Source organism: Puma concolor, chromosome E2 (genome assembly GCF_028749965.1).
Source record: "Puma concolor isolate L17-30 chromosome E2, mPumCon1.1.hap2, whole genome shotgun sequence".
Taxonomy (NCBI): domain Eukaryota; kingdom Metazoa; phylum Chordata; class Mammalia; order Carnivora; family Felidae; genus Puma; species Puma concolor.
The window spans coordinates 51,902,487-51,922,571 of NC_141681.1; the positions used below are offsets into that span (position 1 = coordinate 51,902,487).

Genomic DNA, 20,085 nt, shown 5'->3' on the forward strand with positions numbered 1-20,085 from the left:
GTCACATAGCCGGACACTTTCATGCAACGTGTCTAGAGGCACTTTTTTTTTAATTCGCTCTGCTTATAATTATTTGGGCTTGTTGGTGTCATTCATCAGTCTAGGATTTGCCAACCATCCTGTCTTTAAATATTATCTTTGTACCATTGCCTCTTCTGATTCTAGAATGTCAACTGAATATGTTAGACATTGTATTTTCCATGACATTCTTTCATATTTTTTTGTGTGTCTCTTTTTTGTCTCTGTGCTACTTTTCAGACCTAGCTCTAGTTCAACGAATCTTTTTTCAGTCATGTCTTATTTGCTGTTTAGCCCAGCTATTGAGTTTTTACTTTGGGTTATTGAGTCTGTGGCTCTTTTTTTTTTTCCTGTTATTGTTACTAATATAATCTGTTGTCAAATTGGATAACATACAGTGTGTAAAGCATGCTCTTGGTTTTTGGGGTAGATTCCTGTGGTTCATCGCTTACATACAACACCCAGTGCTTATCCCAGCAAGTGCCCTCCTCAATGCCCATCACCCGTTTTCCCCTCTCCCCCACCCCCCCTTTTTAAAAATGTTATTTTTGAGAGAGAGAGAGAGCGAGCATGCATGCACATGAGTGGAGGAGGGGCAGAGAGAGAGGGAGACACAGAATCCGAAGCAGGCTCCAGGCTGTGAGCTGTCAACACAGAGCCCGATGTGGGGCTCGAACTCACTAGCCGTGAGATCGGGACATGAGCTTAGTTGGACGCTTAACCAACTAAGCCACCCAGGCGCTCCTGTGGCTTCTTTCCGCCCACTCCCCACCCCCCAGATTTCCAAGCTCTTGTATAGAGCAATCCTATGAAACCTATAAGCCACAAAGAGTATCCCCTGCTTTCCAAAAGTTCATGTCCCACCACTTTTACAAAAAGACCTACACTGGTACCTATTTTCACTAAAGGAAAGAGATCTGAAGATTTTCACTTTTATGAAACGAGCCGTTACCGTACTAATGTAGGTCTTGTGTAAAGGCGAGGTGAATTAACTTGAACTTTCGGGAAGGGGGGGGGGGGATACCTGTATTCTAACCTGTGCCTGACCGGTTCACCCTGTGAAGCCTTTGTGAGTCTGCTTCTGCTGTTGTCTGTGACTGTCTACTAGTCATTGTCTGAAAAATCACTTGTGGACATTCTAGATGACAGGTCCTTACCCCAGAGGATTTATGTTTGTTTCTGCCAGACGTCTCAGCTAAGAAGTACCCTGCAACACAGATGATACAAACCTGGGCCACAAACCTGAGCCAAGGGCCAGCCTGTGTCCATGAATTCTTGGGGTCCACTTTTTTCTCTCCTTTGGTCTTGTGCTCCCCTCAGTGTTATTTAAAAAAAAAATTTTTTTTTAATGTTTATTTTTGAGAGAGAGAGAGACACAGAATCTCAAACAGCCTCCAGGCTCTGAGCTGTCGGCACAGAGCCTAACACGGGGCTTGAACTCACGAACCGTGAGGTCATGACCTGAGCCAAAGTTGGGTGCTTCACTGACAGAGCCACCCAGGCGCCCCTCCCCTCAGTGTTTAGAACATCTTCTCTGCAGTCTTCTGGGTCATCCTTACTGGAGCTTGTAGTTTGGTGGGATCCCAGCTCCTGTGAGATTTCCCACCTTGGGCAGGCTTGGCCTTGACTTCTGTCTGCTTGTCCCTACAAGATTACAAATAGGAAACTCAAGTTTGTTGGCATAAGCAAATGCCCTCAGAGCAAAAGTAGCTTCCATGCCCCATGTACCTTTCCCTTAAATTTCTGGTGTGATGTGTCCTTTAACTGTATTATATTGGCTATTTGATGCTTTTACGATTTTTTAACTACCTCTATTCAGCAGAAGAATCCAAATAATCTGGTTTCTCCCTCCAGAAAACTGGCCCACAAAGCCAAGCCAAGACTCAAACCCAGCTCTCTTTGATTCCAAAATCTAAGTATTAAATAACGACCGTGATGTATCCTAGTCTCTCTGGTCATTTTTATACCCTGATGAGAATATCAGAGACTGTTAATTGGCTCTCAAAATCCATTCTTCTCTCTTCCTTTATACTTGAATTGTTTAAATGACTTAATTCCTCTTCTTATTTAGTAAATAAGTGAGGATTTTAAAGCTTCAGTTATGGGGAACACAGGAATCTTTAGTAACAATAGTTTTTTTGTTGTTGGGCATGATGTACCAGCTAAGGCACAACATTTCCCAGTCTCCCTTGCAGCCCTTCCATGTGGCTTAAGCTGTGACTAATGAAATGTTGTATGGTGCAGTAGTTCTGGGAGGAAGGAGTCTTCTCTTCCTGCAAAATAATGATGGCTGGAGTTCTAGCAGCCATCTTAGACCATGAGGATGGGGGCCACAGCCAAAGAATAGTGAGCCGGAAGCAGCCTGGGTTCCTGATGACTTCAGGGCCACCGTACCTGCCCATCCTGGATTTCTAAAGAAATAAAAACTATCTTGTTTAGGCTACTAATAACGTTGAGATTTTTGAATCCAAATGGACACAGACGAAGGAGAGTCAAAAACAATCTCAAGCTAAGGGACTTGGCTAACGATTCTTTTCTGTCTTTTCCAGCTCACCATGCAGTGGCCCAGGGCTCCCTCCTCTCTCCAACCCCCTCCCTAAACAACACACAAACCAGTCCGGGCCCAGCCTTATAAATATTGATTTTATAGAAAGGACCAATTCAAAACTGGCCAGATGCCACACACCAGAAGCTTCCAGAACCACAAGGATGAAAATCCAAAATCAAAAAAAAAAAAAAAAAAAAAAACCAACACAAAAAACCCCAAACAGAACAAACGAGAATACCCCAGACCAAACTGCCTGAAAAATCAAGGTCTCAGGTGACCAAAGGATTCTAAAGAAACTCACGTGGCTGGGGCTGGAGAGACCCCAATGCCTGAACAAGTACCCAGAATGGAAGGAAAAACAATCCGGAAATTCAAACCCACAGTCCCTGCCCACTGGCCCCCCACGCTGTCAAGAGCGAGGCAAAGGGCTTCACAGCTTTTTTTTTTTTTTTTTTTGGGGGGAGGGTAGAGAAGCGATGGCAATAGTTTAAATAATGGGAGATGGGGAATTTTTATATTTCAGCTTTATTTTCTCTTCTTTAGGGGAAGCGAAGAGACTGGTAGCTTTAGATTAAGAAGAAAACAGTGATTTTTTTTTTTTATTGTTTTAATGGGGAAAACATCTAGAAATGGCAGGTTGCCGTGAAAAGTGCCACATCTGATCTGTGATCTGATGGCCCCCAATTCCTAAAGAGGAGGTGAGCCCTGGTGTGGCAGGTCAGGAGAGATACTGGCTTTGCATGCTGCAGCCTCTTGGGAGAACACAGCTCCAGAGACAAAGAACTGGCTGGCATGGGATGGGGGCGGGGGGTGCAGCAGAAGGGGGCCAGAATGGGGGAACCCTTAAGTAGTACCAAAATTAGCTGCCGTCTGCTCCCTGCTGGTGGGTCCCTGGGGTGTAGAGTGGCAAGGAGGGTGTTGGGGCTGAACGGAGAAGAAACTGAGATGCTGATAAAAACCACCCTGCTCGAGGGGTCCACGGGCCCTGGGTCTGAAGAGTAGAAAACCAATAGGGGTTGGTCGATCGGAGTGCCTTCTCAATCATCCCCCTGAACCCCATCTCGGTTCTGGAAGGGGATCAACACCGCCTGGAGGGTGACCCAGTCCTGGCCCTGGGCTCCCAGGGGGCAGGGGGAGGGGTGGGCACGGTGGGCTCTCCCCCCACCCCTCCCCCGGCTTCACCTCCCTTCCTCCCGGCCGGCCCGGCCCCCGCCCGGCCCGTTGCAGGGCAGCACCCAGTTGTTATCGTGCAGACCCAGGCGGCAGCCAGGTGTCTCGCGGTCCGCTCGGCGGCAGCACATCCAGTAGGAACGTCCGTAAGGCAGGTCGTGGTGGTAGGGCTTCGGGTGCCAGCGGCAGAGCGACACGTCACCCTTCTCATATCTCTTGCGGCACTGCTTGCAAGGGTCATCGCGATACAGGGGGTCGCGGCTCCAGCGCGAGTCTGTGGCCCGCACACCGAACGCCTCAATGATGCCCTTGAAGTGGTGGCAGGTGCACTTGAGGGCCGCCAGGGCCCGCGTGGGCAGGAAGCTGAAGATCTTCACCAGTACGTGCTCGGGCAGCAGCAGCATGTACTGCCGCGGCTCCAGCAGCCGCTGGATCTTGAAGCGGATCTCCAGGAAGTCGTGCGACACGTGCCGATACAGGCGGCACAGGGAGGTGTCCGCTGTCCCCTCAGCGTCGTCCGGGCCTGGCGCGGTGGTGGGGGAGTCGGCTGGGGGCGGCTCGGGGGGCCCGTCCGGACCCCGGGACTGGAGGAAGAAGAGCTGGCCCGGTGGGGGCGGCTCCTCGGGGCTGACCGTCAGGCACACCGTCTCCTCTTTCACATTCTTGGTGCCATCCTTGCCAAAGAAGATGCACTCGTCCACCACACCCGTCACTACCACGTCCACGTGGAAGCCTGACGCGCCGCAGTCCCGGGCAGGGGGTGGAGGGGGCGCCGGGGGAGTGTCCTCAGGCCTGGCAGGGACCGGGCTCTCCCCCTCGCTGGCTTCATCCGCCCGAGCCAGAAGGAACTCCACATTGCTGGGCAGGGCATCCCGAGAGGGGCTGATGAGCTGGTACAGGTCACAGGTGATCTTGTCCTTGGCTCGGGCCCCGGGGCCTGGGCTGCCAGGGTAGGCACAACCGGGCCGGCCGCTGCTCCCGTTGGGCAAGCTGCCGTCGGGCGCCCGGGGCTCTCGGCCGTTGGAGATACGAAAGGCGATGCGCACCTCCCCTGGGCCGGGCCCAGGCCGCTCCTCTTTGCGGAGGCCTTTGGCTGGAGGGCTGTCCCGCTGGGCCTCAAAGTGGGCCACTGCCTCAGCTACGCGGCTGCAGTCCCCGCCACCAGACCTCCGCTCGGACCCCAGCCCTTTGGCAGGCCCACCCTGCTCAGCTGACACGAAGACCACAGGCGCCGGGGTGCCGGGGCGTGGGTAGTTCTGCAGGGCCAGGGCGGCCCGCTGTTCCACCAGGGCCACCATCTCAGCCACAGAGAGCAGGTCTACATCCTCACCAGCTGAGGCTGGGGCCCCTTCAGTGGCAGGGGGCCCCTCTCGGCCCCCTGGGTCCGGTGGAGCCTTAGTAGGCTCAAGACAGCGCCTCCTCCGCTTGGCCTTGGAGCTGTCACTGCCCCAGTGCCCCTTGACCTTCATGGAGCTGGCCCGGCTGCCCCCACCACACTGGTGGGCCACAAAGAAGGCCACCTTCTCCTTTGTATTCCCGGGCTTGATCACGTACCACGTGTCCAGCAGGACTCGCCCCTCATCGCCAGCAGCTGCTGCGGAGAGGAGCGGGGCAGGCTGGGAGGCAGGGGCCTCCGTGGCCAAGGTGGGCGGGGTGTTCTCTGAGTGGGCAGGCCCGTGGTCTGGCTCGGCCCCGCTGCCCGGCTCTGGGCAGGCTGATGGCTTGAGGGCCGCGGCAGGCGGGCGCGGCTGGTTCTGGGAGTAGGTGCCAAAGGGCCGGGGGCACCAGAGCTGGAAGGGCAGGAGGCCGCTGCGGTCCATCCTGGGAAACGGTAGCAGACAGGCCGGGGTTCACCGCATTTCAGGACCTGCTTGGATGGTCAGGGGAGGCTCCGCAGGCCACCTGGAGACAGGGAAGAGGAGGTTGGGGAGGTGGGGGAATAGCTTGCCCTCCTCCTACCACCCCGGCCTCAACCTCTTCTGAGGGGACAGACCAACTTAGACCACTGAGAACTCTACTCCTGCCCCGCTGCACAGGTGAGCAAAGGGAGGGCTGCAGAGGGGATGAGAGCCGGTCTTTAAACACCCAGAAGGTAACCAGAGCCGGCAGCCTGTCGCAACCATGCAGGTCATACTCTGTGGCCCGACTGCCCTCACTCATGATCCAGAGGCCTCCTGCTACCATAACCCTGGACTCTAGTGAAAGCAGCAACTGACAGGTCCTCCTTTGTCTCCTTGCTCACCCAACAGCCAGTTCCTCAAAAGACAAGAATTCCCAGCCCTACCCACAGCTACGGCTACTTGAGCCCACGGAGGAAGGAATGAGGTAGGCTGGGCAGGGGGAGAAAATCCAAGGTCACAGCCAGCCAGGCCCTTAAGAAATCGGCTCTTCACTTTGTTCAAGTCGTGGGGCTCCCTGAGACACCCTCAAAGCTGTGTGTCCTCGCCCAGAAAGAACGCACACACTCGCACAAGACCGTGCAGGTGATTAATTCCGTTAGGCACAGCCACAGACCTCTGGGATAAGAAGGCCTGCTCTGGTGGACACAGGTCAACTGAGTGGGGAAGGGTTTACTTGGTGTAACACCAGGCCCTCAAACTTGGTTTCGGGACTTTTCAATTCAGGGCTCTCTTAATGACGACCGTTTTATTTTGCAACGACTTTGTGCATGACCTACTCTGGAGACAATTCTGCCACTGAGTCTGACGTGACTGCTTTGCACTGCAGGACCACCAGGCAGCACATCCCTCCGTCTCAATCATTCCCTGGGCCCATCTCCCTCCAGGCATCTTGAAACCAAAATACTCTCCAAACCTCCAACCTCCCCAAACCTCCAACCTCCCACGTGCCCATAGACCAGGGGTCAGCAAACTACAGCCCATTGCCTGTCTCTGCAAATAAAGTTTTACTGAAACATGCTCATCTATCTATGGCTGCTTGCATACTACAATGGCAGAAGAGTTGCAACAGAGGACATACAGCCTTGCAAAGTCTAAAATACTCATTATCTGGCCCTTTATAGAAAAAGTCAGCTGACCCCTGCACTACAGACTATTCCAGGGGTCCTGAATTCTAAATTCAGGCAATTCCACAGACACCACTAAAAATTCCATCATTTCGTGGTCCTGTGGACAGCATTCAAAATCCAGACAGCCTCCAAACACCCACAGACACCAGTCACAAAGAGAGTCCTAATCCTAAAAATACTTATCCCTCATAATCCATGATCCCACCTTCCCCTCAAATACTTACAACCCCTGCTGAAATCCCAGTTCTTTGTTCCAAACAAGAATCACCATACAACCCCTAAAACCTATAGAGGACGAAGTCTACCATTCATCAATACATCCAAATGCTCAGGAATAGACACACAAACATAGCAAAAGCCATTTTCTATAGATGCTCTACAGATCACTCTACAACTTGGCTACCCTCTAAAATCCTCCATTCAGACCCTACCCTTATCTTCAGAATATATGCCTTCCCCCAAATATCCAGACTCTCTCCAAACCTAATTTAAATTCCTAAACCTATAAATATCCCCTCCAGCACAGAAGGCTCCAATCCCAAGGAACCCCTCGCAAATTCCATGTCTACCAAGGACTCCGACATTCACAGTGATTTCCCAACCTCACAGATACCCCAAAAAGAGGAGTATCCTGAAATCCTATACTCCCCTTCAAATACTTTCTAAACCTCTATACGTATTTCCTAAATCCACACAAGCCCTTCGACTGAAAAAAAAAAAAAAAAAAAAAAAAAAAACACCCACAACCTAAAACATAAAAGCTCCCTAACACATAAGACTAATCCCAAACCTTATATTTTTCAAAGTCTCCCAAACCCCCAAATGCTCCCAAAGAATCCTCACAACTGACACGTGCTTATTGCGTGTTCGCTGGAGCTTATTAGATACTGTTCTAACAATTCCTGCTAATCCTCCTCGGTCCCGATGAAGCAGGTTAGCGTATTAATTAGTTCCTGTGTCCAGATGAGACACAGGAAGGTTTAACCCCAAATCGGGGGTCAGACAGGTAGGAAGAAGTTGAGGCCAGGCATTCTGGCTCCAGCATCGGTACCCCTGGATTCTTTATTTTGTTCCTAAGTCTCTCCGTGAGCTCCTCAAATCGCAAACCCACCAGACATCTCAAACTACAAAGGAGACCCCTACAATACAACCGAAAGTTCCACATTACGAAAGAACCCAAACCCAAACCCCAAGGCTCCCCCTAAGCTCAAGGGAACCCCAAGTATCCCCCACACCCACGCAAACACTTTCTCAAGCCCCCAAATAACGATTAGCCGCGAAGGGAGCCCCAAATTTTGAACTGCCCCCCCATTCGGACGACCCCCGAAACCTAGACACGCCCCCAAAGGGCCCTCACCCTCGAGCCCCGCCCCCCTGCGGCGGGAGAGGGAGGCAGCACATACGCATGCGCGCACCAGTGAAGAGGGCCCGCCCCCTCACTCCTTCTCTCCGGACGTCGCGTGGTGGCGCGCGACTACTTTCTCTCCGCCCCTTTGTTGACAGACGCGCGCGTGACGCCCCCAGCCAATGAGCGGCTGCCGTTCGGGGCCGTGCCCATATAAGGAATGGCTTGGCGAAGGGGCCTAACTTCGAAAGAGGGAGGAGTAGGCGAGAGGTGAAGGGGGTGTGGAAACAGCGGAGTGTAAGAGAGCGTAGAACAATTCCCAACTTCTTGCTAAAACGGAGGATCAAGGCCAGGACAGAGGCCATGGTATTCAGGGATAGGTACATTACACGGCTTTCCCTCTAAACAGGAGCCCCGATTGACAGTTGAGATTTAAAGGGCGGGCAGCTTCAGGATTGAGGGCAGAAGGAACCAGGCAGAAAGATCTGAGTGCCCAGGTTTGGTTGGGAACCCTGGAGACCGAGATTTCCAGTGGGGGAAACTGGGCAGCGGGATCACATCATCCTTGAAAAACAAATGGCAGAACTCTGCGATGCCTCCCCACCTGCCTTCCCCACCTCTGTCGCGGCACTGAGTCTAAGCCTCTGGGCTTGGCATTCAAGGCTCAAGCTGTGTGTCCAAATGGACCTCTCCATTCAGCCTTTCCAACCAGGCGCCCCAAATCTGACTCAGACTTAGTACAAGGAAAGAATATTAAATACTTTCAATAATGCTTTTTAAATATTAGCTACCTGTTAAAATGATAATACTTAGGATATAATTTAAATAAATTACTTAAAATTAACTTCATCTCTTTCTTTTGACTTTTTAAAAAATGTGGCTACTAGAAGATTTTAAATTACACATACGGCTCGCATTATATTTCTATTGAACAGGGCTCACCTAGATCCTTACAAAGCCAGGCTGATTGAAGAGATATCCAAAGTGACTCCACTGCAGCCATCTATCCAAGTGTCACCTGTCTGTCCTTCCACCACCCTGCCCCAGCCGTGCCTGCTTCCACCAATCCTGCACATCACAGCCAGAAGGGTCTTCAAGCACAAACCTGACCCTGTCACTACCCTGTACAAAACCTACCATGAATGACTCCCCGGTGCCCTTGGGAAAAAGCCCCGGTACCCTACAAGTCCAACCTCATCCCTCCTCACTCCTCCACACCCCCAGTGGACCCCGGAGGGCACCAGATCTGGCATAGAGAGTGGTTTGAGTACTTGCAACCCTGTCTGACCCTCAGTAGAAACTATTATCCTCTCCAATGTAAGAATAAAGAAACAGAAGCCAGACAGGTGGCCTACGCAGAACTGGTGCGAGTGGGAGCAGGGATGGGAATCCAGGGAATCTGATTCTAGAACGCTGTGCCCCATTGCTTTGCTATATATTCTCTGGGGTACTAGCTCAGCCATTCCTTTCTCTAAGAAGCGAATCTCCGAGCCTGGGTCAGACTCCCCCTCTGCGTTCCCCCCCTCGGGCACCTTGCTGTGACTCCTCAAAGTCACCGAACTCTTCCCTTCCATGGTCTTTGCATTGGTTCTTCCCACTAACTGGAATGCTCTCCCTCCAGATCTCCACGTGGCTCAGTTCTTTAATCCATTTGCTTTGCTCAAATGTAACTGTAACAGGGAGGGCTTGCCTGAGCTCCCTTCCGGGGAAACCTCCCACCTGCCCAGAGAAGGATCTCTGACGAGTCCCAGCCCTGCCCATGCTGAGTCATCACTGTCTCTACAGATGGATTTGTCTCTTCTGCTGGACAGTGAACCCAGAAGGGCCAGAGCAGTCATGGTCATTACGGTGTCCCCGGCAGCACTGCCCAGCGTTGAGACTGAATGGATGGACCTCCCCTGCAGCTCCCTGTCTTAAACTTTACGAGGCCTGGCAGTGTAGACTCTGTTTCACAGCCAGATTCTGTCTCTGTCCGAGGTCACTGGGGCAGAATTTTCTAACTTCCCACACACTGAACCCTCCACATGGCCCTACCCGAGGTCAGCTTTCAGAGAATGCTCCATGAAGGTCCAATACTGTAAAACATCGTGACCCAGAAGACTGAAAGTTGAAAAAAAAAGGAAAAAGACCAGACAAATACGAACCAAGAGACAAGTAGAAGAGTGCCAATACCGTTTAAAAAAAAAAAACAACGGCGGGGCCCCTGGGTGGCTCAGTCGGTGAAGCAATGGACTCCTGATTTCGGCTCAGGTCATGATCTCGCGATCTCGTGGTTTATGGGTTCAAGTCACCACGGCAGGGAGCCTGCTTGGGATTCTCTCTCTCTCTGCCCCTCCCCCGCTCCTCCGCTTGTGCAACCCTGAAAGCGCAAGCCCACGTGCATTCGCTCTCAAAATAGATAAACAAACCTTAAAATGTTTAAAGAAAGAAAGAAAGAAAAAAGAAATAGCAGCATCTGACAAAAGCAAGAGGTATCGGTACACACAAAGTTGGTAACAAAACAAACCGACCCATCATGGACAAACGTTCCCGACCCATGCTAATAACACTCTGGCGTCAAAATATATAAAGCCAGAAAACAGGACGGCAAACAGTCTGGCCACTCCACAATTGTGGTGGGAAACCGCAAAGCATCTCCCCAGAAGAGACGGGCTGGACAGATGAAATTAGTAAGGAACTGAACCACACCATCAACACCCGTGGTGGAAAGATCCCAACAGTTCGAGAATCCCCTAGCTGACATTCAGAGGCCCTCCTGTGTGCTGGCTTGGAGTTGGGCGCTGGGGACACAGAGATGACACTGAGCTCACCACGAGGAGCTCATGAGAAAGGGGGCAAACGTCCAAATAAACAGTCATGACCCACATGAATGTATCAGGAGAGAAAATGACGATCACGACGGCGGTTCACCCTCGAGCACTCGCTGGTTGCCAGGCTTGTCTCGGAGCGTTTTACGGATATTAACTCACTTCATTCTCACATCACCTCGCCATTTTCTGACCTCATTTCAAGGAAGTGGAGGCACAGAAGGGCGAAGTAATTGCCCTCAGACACAGCTTTGTGGCAGGAGTTCACGAAGTACCAGCAGCTTTATTCACCGAGCAGCACTTTGTGTGGATCAAGTTACTCCGTCCTCAAAAACTGCAGTCCCCACAGCAACAGCCACATACATTCTCCTTTCCCTTCCCGATTTTTTTTTTTTTTTTTTTGAGAGAGAGAGAGAAAAGAGAGCGCGAGCGCATGTAAGCAGGGGAGAGGGGCAAAGGGAGAGGGACTGAGAATCCTAAGCAGACTCCAAGCTCAGTACAGAGCCCCATGGGGGGGCTCGATCTCATGATCCTGCGATCATGGCCTGAGCTGAAATCAAGAGTCGGATGCTCAACCGACGGAGCCACCCCGGGGCCCCTGATTTGCTTTTTTCCTTAGCACATATCACTATCTAATATACTATAAACTTTGTCTATAAAGTTTGTCGGTCTCCCCTCACTAAAACGAAAGCTCCCACAGGACAGGTGGTTTCGTCCACTTTATTTCACTGCTAGATCCCCAGCTTTTAGAACAGCACTAAGCACTTGGCGACTCAGACCGTTCTCCCTCGAACAGTGGTCCCTGGGAGTGTGTTAGCAATGTAGTCTTGGGGCACCCGAGTGGTTCAGTCGGTTAAGCTTTAAGCCTCTGACTCTTGATTTCGGCTCAGGTCATGATCTTACAGTTTGTGAGTTTGAGCCCCAGGTCGAGCTCTGTGCTTGACAGTGAGGAGCCTGCTTGGGAGTCTCTCTCTCTCTCTCTCTCTCTCTCCCTCTCTCTCTTCCCCTCCCCTGCTCTCTCTCTCAAAATAAATAAACTTAAAAGAATAAGTAAATACAATAAAAAATGTAAAAAAAAAAAAAAGGGGGGGAACGTAGTCTCATAGTCTCGGGCTCTGCCCTACACGTGCTGAGTCGGAAGGTGCCCTTTGACAAACTCTCTCAGGGATTCGTATGCACGTTTAAGTTGGAGAGGCAATGCCCTAACACATCAGAGGTATGCAATGCATATTTGTTGGAAAAAACTCCTAACCCTGCCACGCTGCCCGTCTTCCCTTGGGCTACTGGGGACCTCTTGGGAAAAGCTGGCTGGTTCCAGACAAGCCCCCGTGGGGAAGGCCTGCCCCAGCACCTCCTCCAGGAATTATTCGGGAGTGCCCTCCCAAGCTATTCGGGATCTCTTCCTCCTGAGGCCTCCTCCGGCAGCACCTGTCACCTGTCACTGCGGAATGACAATGACCTGGGTGAGGGCCCATCTCCCCTCCACCCTGTGGGTTTCTGGAAGGCTGGGACCTCTCCTCGAAGGCACAGCTGCTCCAGCCTCCGCACTTGGCTCAGCTGGCCTAGTTTAGCTCCTCCGGCTCTATCCTTTCCACGGTAGCCAGAGAGACTGCTCCAAACAGAAATCAGACCACATCACTCCCCTGCTGAAAACCTTTCTGTGAGAGGCGCAAATCTGCAAAAACAAAAATACCTGTCCGGGAACCCTTCTCAGGAAGCTACCGGAGGATTTGCTTCTCCAATATGAAAACAGTGAACGAAAAAAAGGGAGCTATCAGATCAAAGAACTAAGCGTAGCCCCGGAAGCGAGGCAAAAGGAATCCCCACACAAAGGTAAAGGGACAGCCTGGGAGGACAGTGTGGTGCAGGAGGTCTAGGGAGAACCGGTTCCCATCAATGCACAAAGAAAGGAGGAAGGCTAACAATTCACAAGCTAAGTGCACATCTTAAGAAGTTGGAAACAATGTCAACTACAGCAGAATAAAGCAAAGAAAGGAGAAAGGCAATAAAAAGTGGATGCCTGGCCCCCCTCACTCTGACTCACGGTGATGTCCCCACCAACCCCCGCCCTCGGGGCGCCTCCATCCCAGGGATAGGGCTGTCAGGGTTACGGCAGCACAGGGCTGGGCACAGAGCAGGTGCTCAGGGAATGCACTGGTCCACCGTCCCACAGGAATCGGTGGCTTCTTACCAGAGCTCTGTTCCTGGTCCTGCTGCTTCTATCCCCCACCCTCTCCACCCCCACTCCTGCCACCATTTGGTCCACAATCTTGATTCATCCAGGCCCCTTTCTCGGCTTTTTGGCCTCAGGGTCTGCTGGTCTCTGCCTCCCTCTCAAATTTTCCTTCCCAACAGCTCCCTAGTGATAGGAATCATCCAAATCCTCAGGATCTAGAGATTCAAGATGCAGAAAGAATCCAGGCAGGGCCTGCAGACACCCTAGCTTTCCCACTTTTCCCTATGTGCCCATAGGCAGGGTGCTTAACCCTCGGTGCCTCAGTTTCCTCCAGTGTAAAATGCAGATAATAACAATACCCACCCACGGGCTGGTTGATGATTCACTGAGATCAACCTTGGTACAGTGCTCAGTGTCAGCTAGGCACCAAGGAGAGGCTCAGTGTTCAGGCTCTGGGATTATTATTTTTTTCAATGTTTATTTAAAAAAATTTTTTTTCAATGCTTATTTATTTTTGAGAGACAGAGAGTCAGAGCATGAGCAGGGAGGGGCAGAGAGAGAGACACACACGCAGAATCCGAAGCAGGCTCCAGGCTCTGAGCCATCAGCACAGAGCCTGATGCGGGGCTGGAACTCATGAACGGTGAGATCCTGACCTGAGCCAAAGTCAGACGCTTAACTGACTGAGCCACCCAGGTGCCCCTGGGATTATTATTTTTTTTTATGTTTGTTTATTTTTGAGACAGAGAGATACAGAGAGAGAGAGAGAGAGAGAGAGAGAAAGAGAACAAGTGGGGGAGGGGCAGAGACAGAGGGAGACAGGCTCCAGGCTCCGAGCTGTCAGCACAGAGCCCAGTGCAGGGCTCGAACTCAGGAACCAAACCACGGGATGATGACCTGAGCGGAAGTCAAGACACTTCACCGAAGTCAGACACTTAACCCACGGAGCCACCCAGGCGCCCCCAGGCTCTGGGATTATTAAGAGAACGTGAGACTACCTAACAGTTTGGAAATCACTGGCCGAACCAAAGACCTCGTCCCTCTTTATTTAAGAACTCTGAAGTGAAACTGACCCTAGTCCCTCATAGTAACCAAAATATGGACATTCCTTTGTTCCTGTCGTGTACTGGGTCTCCCCTATTAATGAAACAGATATTTACAGAGCAGGTACTGTGTGCCAGCCGCTTGTTCCGGGCACTGGGGATATGCAGGGGAAAAAGAGATAAAAATCCTCGCCTTCCTGGGGCTCACATACTAATTGGAGGCAGTAACAGTAAAAATAGAGTAAGTTAAGTTCCAAGGCGGCAAGCGCTATGGGGAAACAAATACGGCGAGTAGGAGGACTGGGAGTGGAAGTGGAAATTATGATCTTTTTTTGTTGTTGTTAAGTTTATTTATTTTTGAGAGAGAGAGGAGGGGAGAGAACGTGAGCCGGGGAGGGGCAGAGAGAGGAGGAGAGAGAGAATCCCAAGCAGGCTCTGTGCCGTCAGATCTCACAAACTATGAGATCATGACCCGAGCCAAAATCAAGAGTCAAAATCAAGATTCAGATGCTTAACTAACTGAGCCACCCAGGAGCCCCATAGTGAGGGTTATGATCTTAATCGGGGGGTTAGAATGGCATCATGGAGCAGGTGACAAGCCAGGAAAACTTGTACTTTTAGGAATAATACAGCATTACCAGAGCTACTAGAAATATACCATTAGAACTGGTAAAAATAGGGGCGCCTGGGTGGCGCAGTCGGTTAAGCGTCCGGCTTCAGCCAGGTCACGATCTCGCGGTCCGTGAGTTCGAGCCCCGCGTCAGGCTCTGGGCTGATGGCTCGGAGCCTGGAGCCTATTTCTGATTCTGTGTCTCCCTCTCTCTCTGCCCCTCCCCCGTTCATGCTCTGTCTCTCTCTGTCCCCAAAATAAATAAAAACGTTGAAAAAAAAATTTAAAAAAAAAAATAAATAAATAAATAAAAAAAGAAAAAAAAAAAAACTGGTAAAAATAAGGGCACCTGGGTGGCTCAGTCAGTTAAGCTTCCAATTCCTGATCTCAGCTCAGGTCTTTAATTTTTTTTTTAGTGTTTATTTTATTTTTGAGGCAGGGGAGGGGCAGGGGGAGAGGGAGAGGGAGACACAGAATCCAAAGCAGGCTCCAGGCTCCGAGCTGTCAGCACAGAGCCTGACATGGGGCTCAAACTCATGGACCGCGAGATCTTGACCTGAACTGAAGTCAGATGCTTAACCGACTGAGCCACCCAGGCGCCCCAGCTCAGGTGTTGATCATAGGACCGTGAGTTCAAGCCCCGCATTGGGCTCCATGCTGGGCATGAAGCCTACTTTAAAAAAAAGAAAAGAAAAGAAATGGTAAAAATATCATTGTATGAGTAAGCTTCGGACAGGCACAGGCTGAAAAACACATTTAAGATTTTAAGAAAAGGCAAAATGACTTGGAAGGCAGGCACATTTCCCAAGACGGGCAAATAAAGGAAAGGGGGAGCAAAGTGTCACCTTACCCCAGGGGACCCCAGATGTGACATACAGGCACAGGGACAAGTGAGAGGCTGGCACGCTTTACCCCCAAACCAATAAGTTTTCAGATAACTCACTGAGAGCTGAAGACAAAGGGTTAAAGACCCCTGAAAGCAAGGACAAGCAGGCAAAGCTAGCATGAGGGGCTGCAAATGAATCAGTAAGAGAAATCCCAAACCCGAAAGATGAGCACGAATGTCACCGACGCTGTGACAACAGCAAGCTCCCCAGGGGCAAGGTGTCAGTCTACACATAGTAGGTGCTCTATCAACACTGTGAACTACTCAAGGAAGGAACCCCCATTTTCTGGAAGAGGAAACTGAAGTCCAGAGGGGTTAAGTGACTTGCCTAGAGTCACACAGCTAGTGTGTGATGGGGCCAGGATTCAAATCTGAGCGTTCTGGTTCCAAAGCGTATGCTCAATAGTTTCTTTCTCAAAAGAATAAAAATCATAAAAACACCTCATACTTCGTATTCACTAAACATTTTATATATGTTACCTTATCATCTCCTTACGAGAGCCCCGTGCTTGGAATGTGGCCCCAGGTTACATAAGAAAACTCGAGGGCCAGAGTGGGAATGCAACTTGGCCAAGGACACACAGCGCAGAGGAAGGGATTTGTACCCCGGTGTATCTGAGGCCAGTGCTTTTAAGCATAAACTTTCCCATCAGAGTCAGAAAACTTATGTGATAAACTCAGGAAGCCTCACAACAAATGAACCAAACTGTTTCAAGATGAATTACAAAGTTACCTGACTGCCAGGGGAGGCTGGAATGACCCAAAGGTTGGGGTAAGAGAACACAGTTGTTGGAAATATTTCCTATTCACTGAAATGCCTGGAGCTGGGCCAGGCTGGGCATTGGGAAGTGAATTATTTATATTTGGCTGGCGATGGGAATGGGGACAGATTGAGTCTCTGAGCAACCCCCCTTGGGGAGTCGCCCTTGGACATGGGAGCCTAGGGGTAGTGGGTGGGACACCAGAAGGGTGAGATATGGGGGCAATCTGTGAGAGAACGAAAAGGAGGCAGACTGGCTGATGTCTCCCTCACTGGTCGCTGTCTTCCACTTTCTCTCTCGAGTCTGTTTCCTGCTCCCGCTCAAAAAATGCTAACTCATGTGTATTGAGCACTTACTCCAAGAACTTTACGTGCTGACCTCCCTGGATCCTCTAACCTTCCTAGGGTTACCGATCCCATTTCATAGTTAAGGAGAAGTCAAAAGACTTGCCCAAGGTCACACAGCAAATGACAGAACCACAGTTCAAACTGAAGACTGCCTCTGTTCTCGAGTCTCTGCCCTACTCTTGGCGTTTCAGTACAAGGCAAAGGGACTGAATTGCAGTGGTGAAACCAGATTCTGTGCCAGTATGCCTAGCTTGGAATCCTGAGCCTACCATGTAATGCTGGATGACATTAGGAAAGTTGCTTAAGTTCTCTGTGCCTCTGCTTCCTTTCTGTAGAATGGAAATAATAACAGCACCTACACCTTAGGGGTGTTGCCAGAATTAAATGAGTTAATATGCACCAAGAGCTAAGAAAAGGGCCAGGCACTTCCAACGTTTATTTATTTTTGGGACAGAGAGAGACAGAGCATGAACGGGGGAGGGGCACAGAGAGAGGGAGACACAGAATCGGAAACAGGCTCCAGGCTCTGAGCCATCAGCCCAGAGCCCGACGCGGGGCTCGAACTCCCGGACCGCGAGATCGTGACCCGGCTGAAGTGGGACGCTTAACCGACTGCGCCACCCAGGCGCCCCAAAAAAGGGCCAGGCACTTCCTAAACCATAAATGTCAGCTGTAATCCACTGAGGAGAGCCCGGGCATGGCATGCTTCTTAGCCGGGATATGCCCAGAGCAGTGCCAGGTTTTGAGAAACTGCCTCCGGGGTTGGACTGATAAGGAGGGAATCCATCAGCACCTGTGACCCAGTCACATTCCTGGGGTGGGGAACTTCCCACCAACAGCTCTGAGACTGGGGACTTATTGCAAGAGAGGGTAACAATCTTAAGAGGCCCTCCCTCTTCTCAGTGGCAAGTTGTTCCCACAACTCAGATAAGGGCACCAAGTTTCAGAGAAGGGAGACTTGTTCAGGTCACCGAGGAGTGACCGAATGAGATCTGAAGGCTGGACTGCCAGTACACAACCACCACTACACTTTTCCAGATCCCACTGGAGAAACGCGAGTGCAAAAGGTTCTCTCTGTGGCCCTTTCTGGCCGTCTTATCCTAGTTCTGTGACTGTCCAGTTTCTTGGGAGTCTCTGGCTGGTCTAGGCAAACTATCGTTACATCCAGGCGCCTAATCTCATGCTCTCCACCCATTCCCAGTACGGTAGCCTAACCAACACATCACTCTACCATTGATTTCTCTCCTTCCACCACCTCAGCTTGCCCTCCTGCCCCCAGTCCGATCTAGAGGCCCCAACCCACCGCAGCCACAGCTGGCTTCTCCCTCGGAGCCTACAGACCCCCTCATTCATCTAGCCCTGACTCCCATGCCTCTCCGCATCCCCCAGGCTACTCCCCCTCGAAATTGCTCCCTTCAGGGCCTCTGTCGGGACGCCCAGCCCCTTCTCCAACTCGGGACTCCCTTCCCCAGCTCGGAGCTCCCTTACAATCAATCCCAAGGCTCGACTCCCTCCCCACCTCCAAGACCCCTCCCCAGCCCCCATTCGTCTACTACTCCCTCCGGCTCCCGTTTCTCCCAAATCCCTCCCCAAAGCGATCTCTCCTCGTCCAGCCTCTTCTTTAGCCACTGCCCCTTCCTTCTCGCCACCGGCCCCGAACCTCCGCCCCAGCTTTCCAGCGTCCCCAGCCCCCGCTCGGGCTTCTCACCATCTCTCCGCGCCGCAGCTCTTCTCGGCTACGCGGGTTTCCCCCACTCGCTCCTCTCCAGCCTCCCCTTCCGGGTTCCCGCCCCGAAGCCCGCTGGGAATTGGAGTCCGAGTGGCCACGGACTACACCTCCCAGAAGGCAGCGTGATCAAGCTTGGAGGTGGAGAAAGGAAGCAAACTGGGCGGGCTGGGGAGAAGATCGACTCTAACTCCCGGGAGGCGGAGAGGGCACTTTGCGGCGCAGGCGCAGAGAGCGCCCCGCCAGGCGCTCTGGGAGATGGAGTCCAGGCTCCTCCATTTTGGCCCGGGGCCCTTTGGAAGAAATTGAGCAAATTGCCAAGAGACGTTTGTGAGGGGTGGAGAGTGGGGAAAGAGCACGTTTAGTTATACCAATTAACATAATAATTAACAGTGCCCTCTACTTTCTTAGACATTTTTCCATCGCCACCACCACCTCCTGATTTTCTTACCACCACCTCCTAATTTACAAATGATAACATTAAGTGTTAGAAGGGAGGAAAGCCCCACGAACTAGGAACTAGTCAACATCGTAGAACCTCCACGAGGACAGGCACTTTGTATCTCCTTCAAGCGCCCAGAATAGTGTAAATATGTATTGCATACTAACCATATGCCAGACACCCTGCAGACAACCCAAGTATTTTTTTTTTTTAATGTTTATTTATTTTTGAGAGAGAGACAGAGTGCAAGCGGGGAAGGGGCCGAGACAGAGGGAGATACACAATCGGAAGCAGGCTCCAGGCTCTGACCTGTCCACACAGAGCCCAACGCAGGCTGGAACTAACTCTCAGACCAGGAGATCTTGACCTGAGTTGAGGTCGGAGGCTTCACCGACTGGGCCACCCAGGCGCCCCCAGACAACCCAAGTAGTATTCCAACTTCGTGAAAGTTAAGGCAAAAAGAAATTAAAACCCTTCTCCATGGCAATACGGCAAGAAAGTGATTTGAACTGAAATGTGTTGGACGCCAGGGTCTCCAAGTCTCCCCTTGGTCGTTCGATCACTTTCCCTTAAGCTGTCTTTTCCAGTCCATCCTCACGGGCCATCAGAAAGAGCTTTCTAAAAGACAGTTTGCTCTATCAAGGAGCATACACCTTCGCGAGGTGACCTGCTCCCGAAGGCCAATTCCAACGACCCTCCTCTTTGCATCTTTTCTCAATTTATCGCTCTTTAACGCAGCCACTGCTTCACTAGGGTCTCAGGGGCTGTGAGCTTCCCGACTGCGCGGGGAGGACCGCAGCGAAATCCCCAGCCTCCAGCACGATCCTTGGCACCGAGCAGGCCTTCCTCAGCTATGCGCCGAAGGGAAAAGGTGGAATGAAGGCCGGAAAGGATCCCGGCCAGATCCTTCTCTGTTCCTGAGAGTCGGCAGTTGGGGAGACTCCGCCTCCTCGGGATCCCGGGGTCCTGGACCTCAGGAATCAGCTGAGGGGGCGAGGCCAGACGGGGGCGGGGTGGCGGGCAGCTGACTGAGCGCTGATTGGTTGGCCCTTTGGCGCGCACCGGCAGGGGCCTTGTCTGGAGGCGCGAGGCGAAGCTCCCACGGGCGCTGGAAGACGGGGCCCGTCCCCAGGCGCGCTTGCGCACGGCCCCTCGCACCCTGCCGTTTCGCCTCTGCA

At 51.7% G+C, this 20,085-nt stretch overlaps 1 protein-coding gene and 1 long non-coding RNA gene across 3 annotated transcripts; one reads left to right on the forward strand and one right to left on the reverse strand.

Moving 5' to 3' along the window:
• Window positions 1-325: 325 nt before the first annotated feature.
• On the reverse strand, window positions 326-18,529 carry FBXO46 (F-box protein 46). Of its 2 annotated transcripts, none has more exons than XM_086690133.1 (2): window positions 18,448-18,529; window positions 326-5,638 (listed from the first exon to the last, which is right to left on the reverse strand). In XM_086690133.1, the coding sequence occupies exon 2, from the start codon at window positions 5,554-5,556 to the stop codon at window positions 3,745-3,747; it is 1,812 nt and encodes a 603-aa protein (XP_086546259.1). In that variant the 5' UTR covers window positions 5,557-5,638; window positions 18,448-18,529; the 3' UTR covers window positions 326-3,744. The 2 variants fall into 2 exon arrangements, with proteins under 2 accessions (XP_086546259.1, XP_086546260.1); XM_086690134.1 differs by lacking the exon at window positions 18,448-18,529 and adding an exon at window positions 8,122-11,929.
• Window positions 5,633-6,653, forward strand: LOC147573671 (uncharacterized). The gene is made up of 2 exons (XR_015244956.1): window positions 5,633-5,772; window positions 5,986-6,653. It is a non-coding gene; the product is annotated as an uncharacterized LOC147573671 (long non-coding RNA).
• Window positions 18,530-20,085: the final 1,556 nt, after the last annotated feature.

Coding starts and splice junctions, on each gene's coding strand:
- FBXO46 (XM_086690133.1), bottom strand. CDS start 5,556: ATGGACCGCAGCGGCCTCCTGCCCTTCCAGCTCTGGTGCCCCCGGCCC.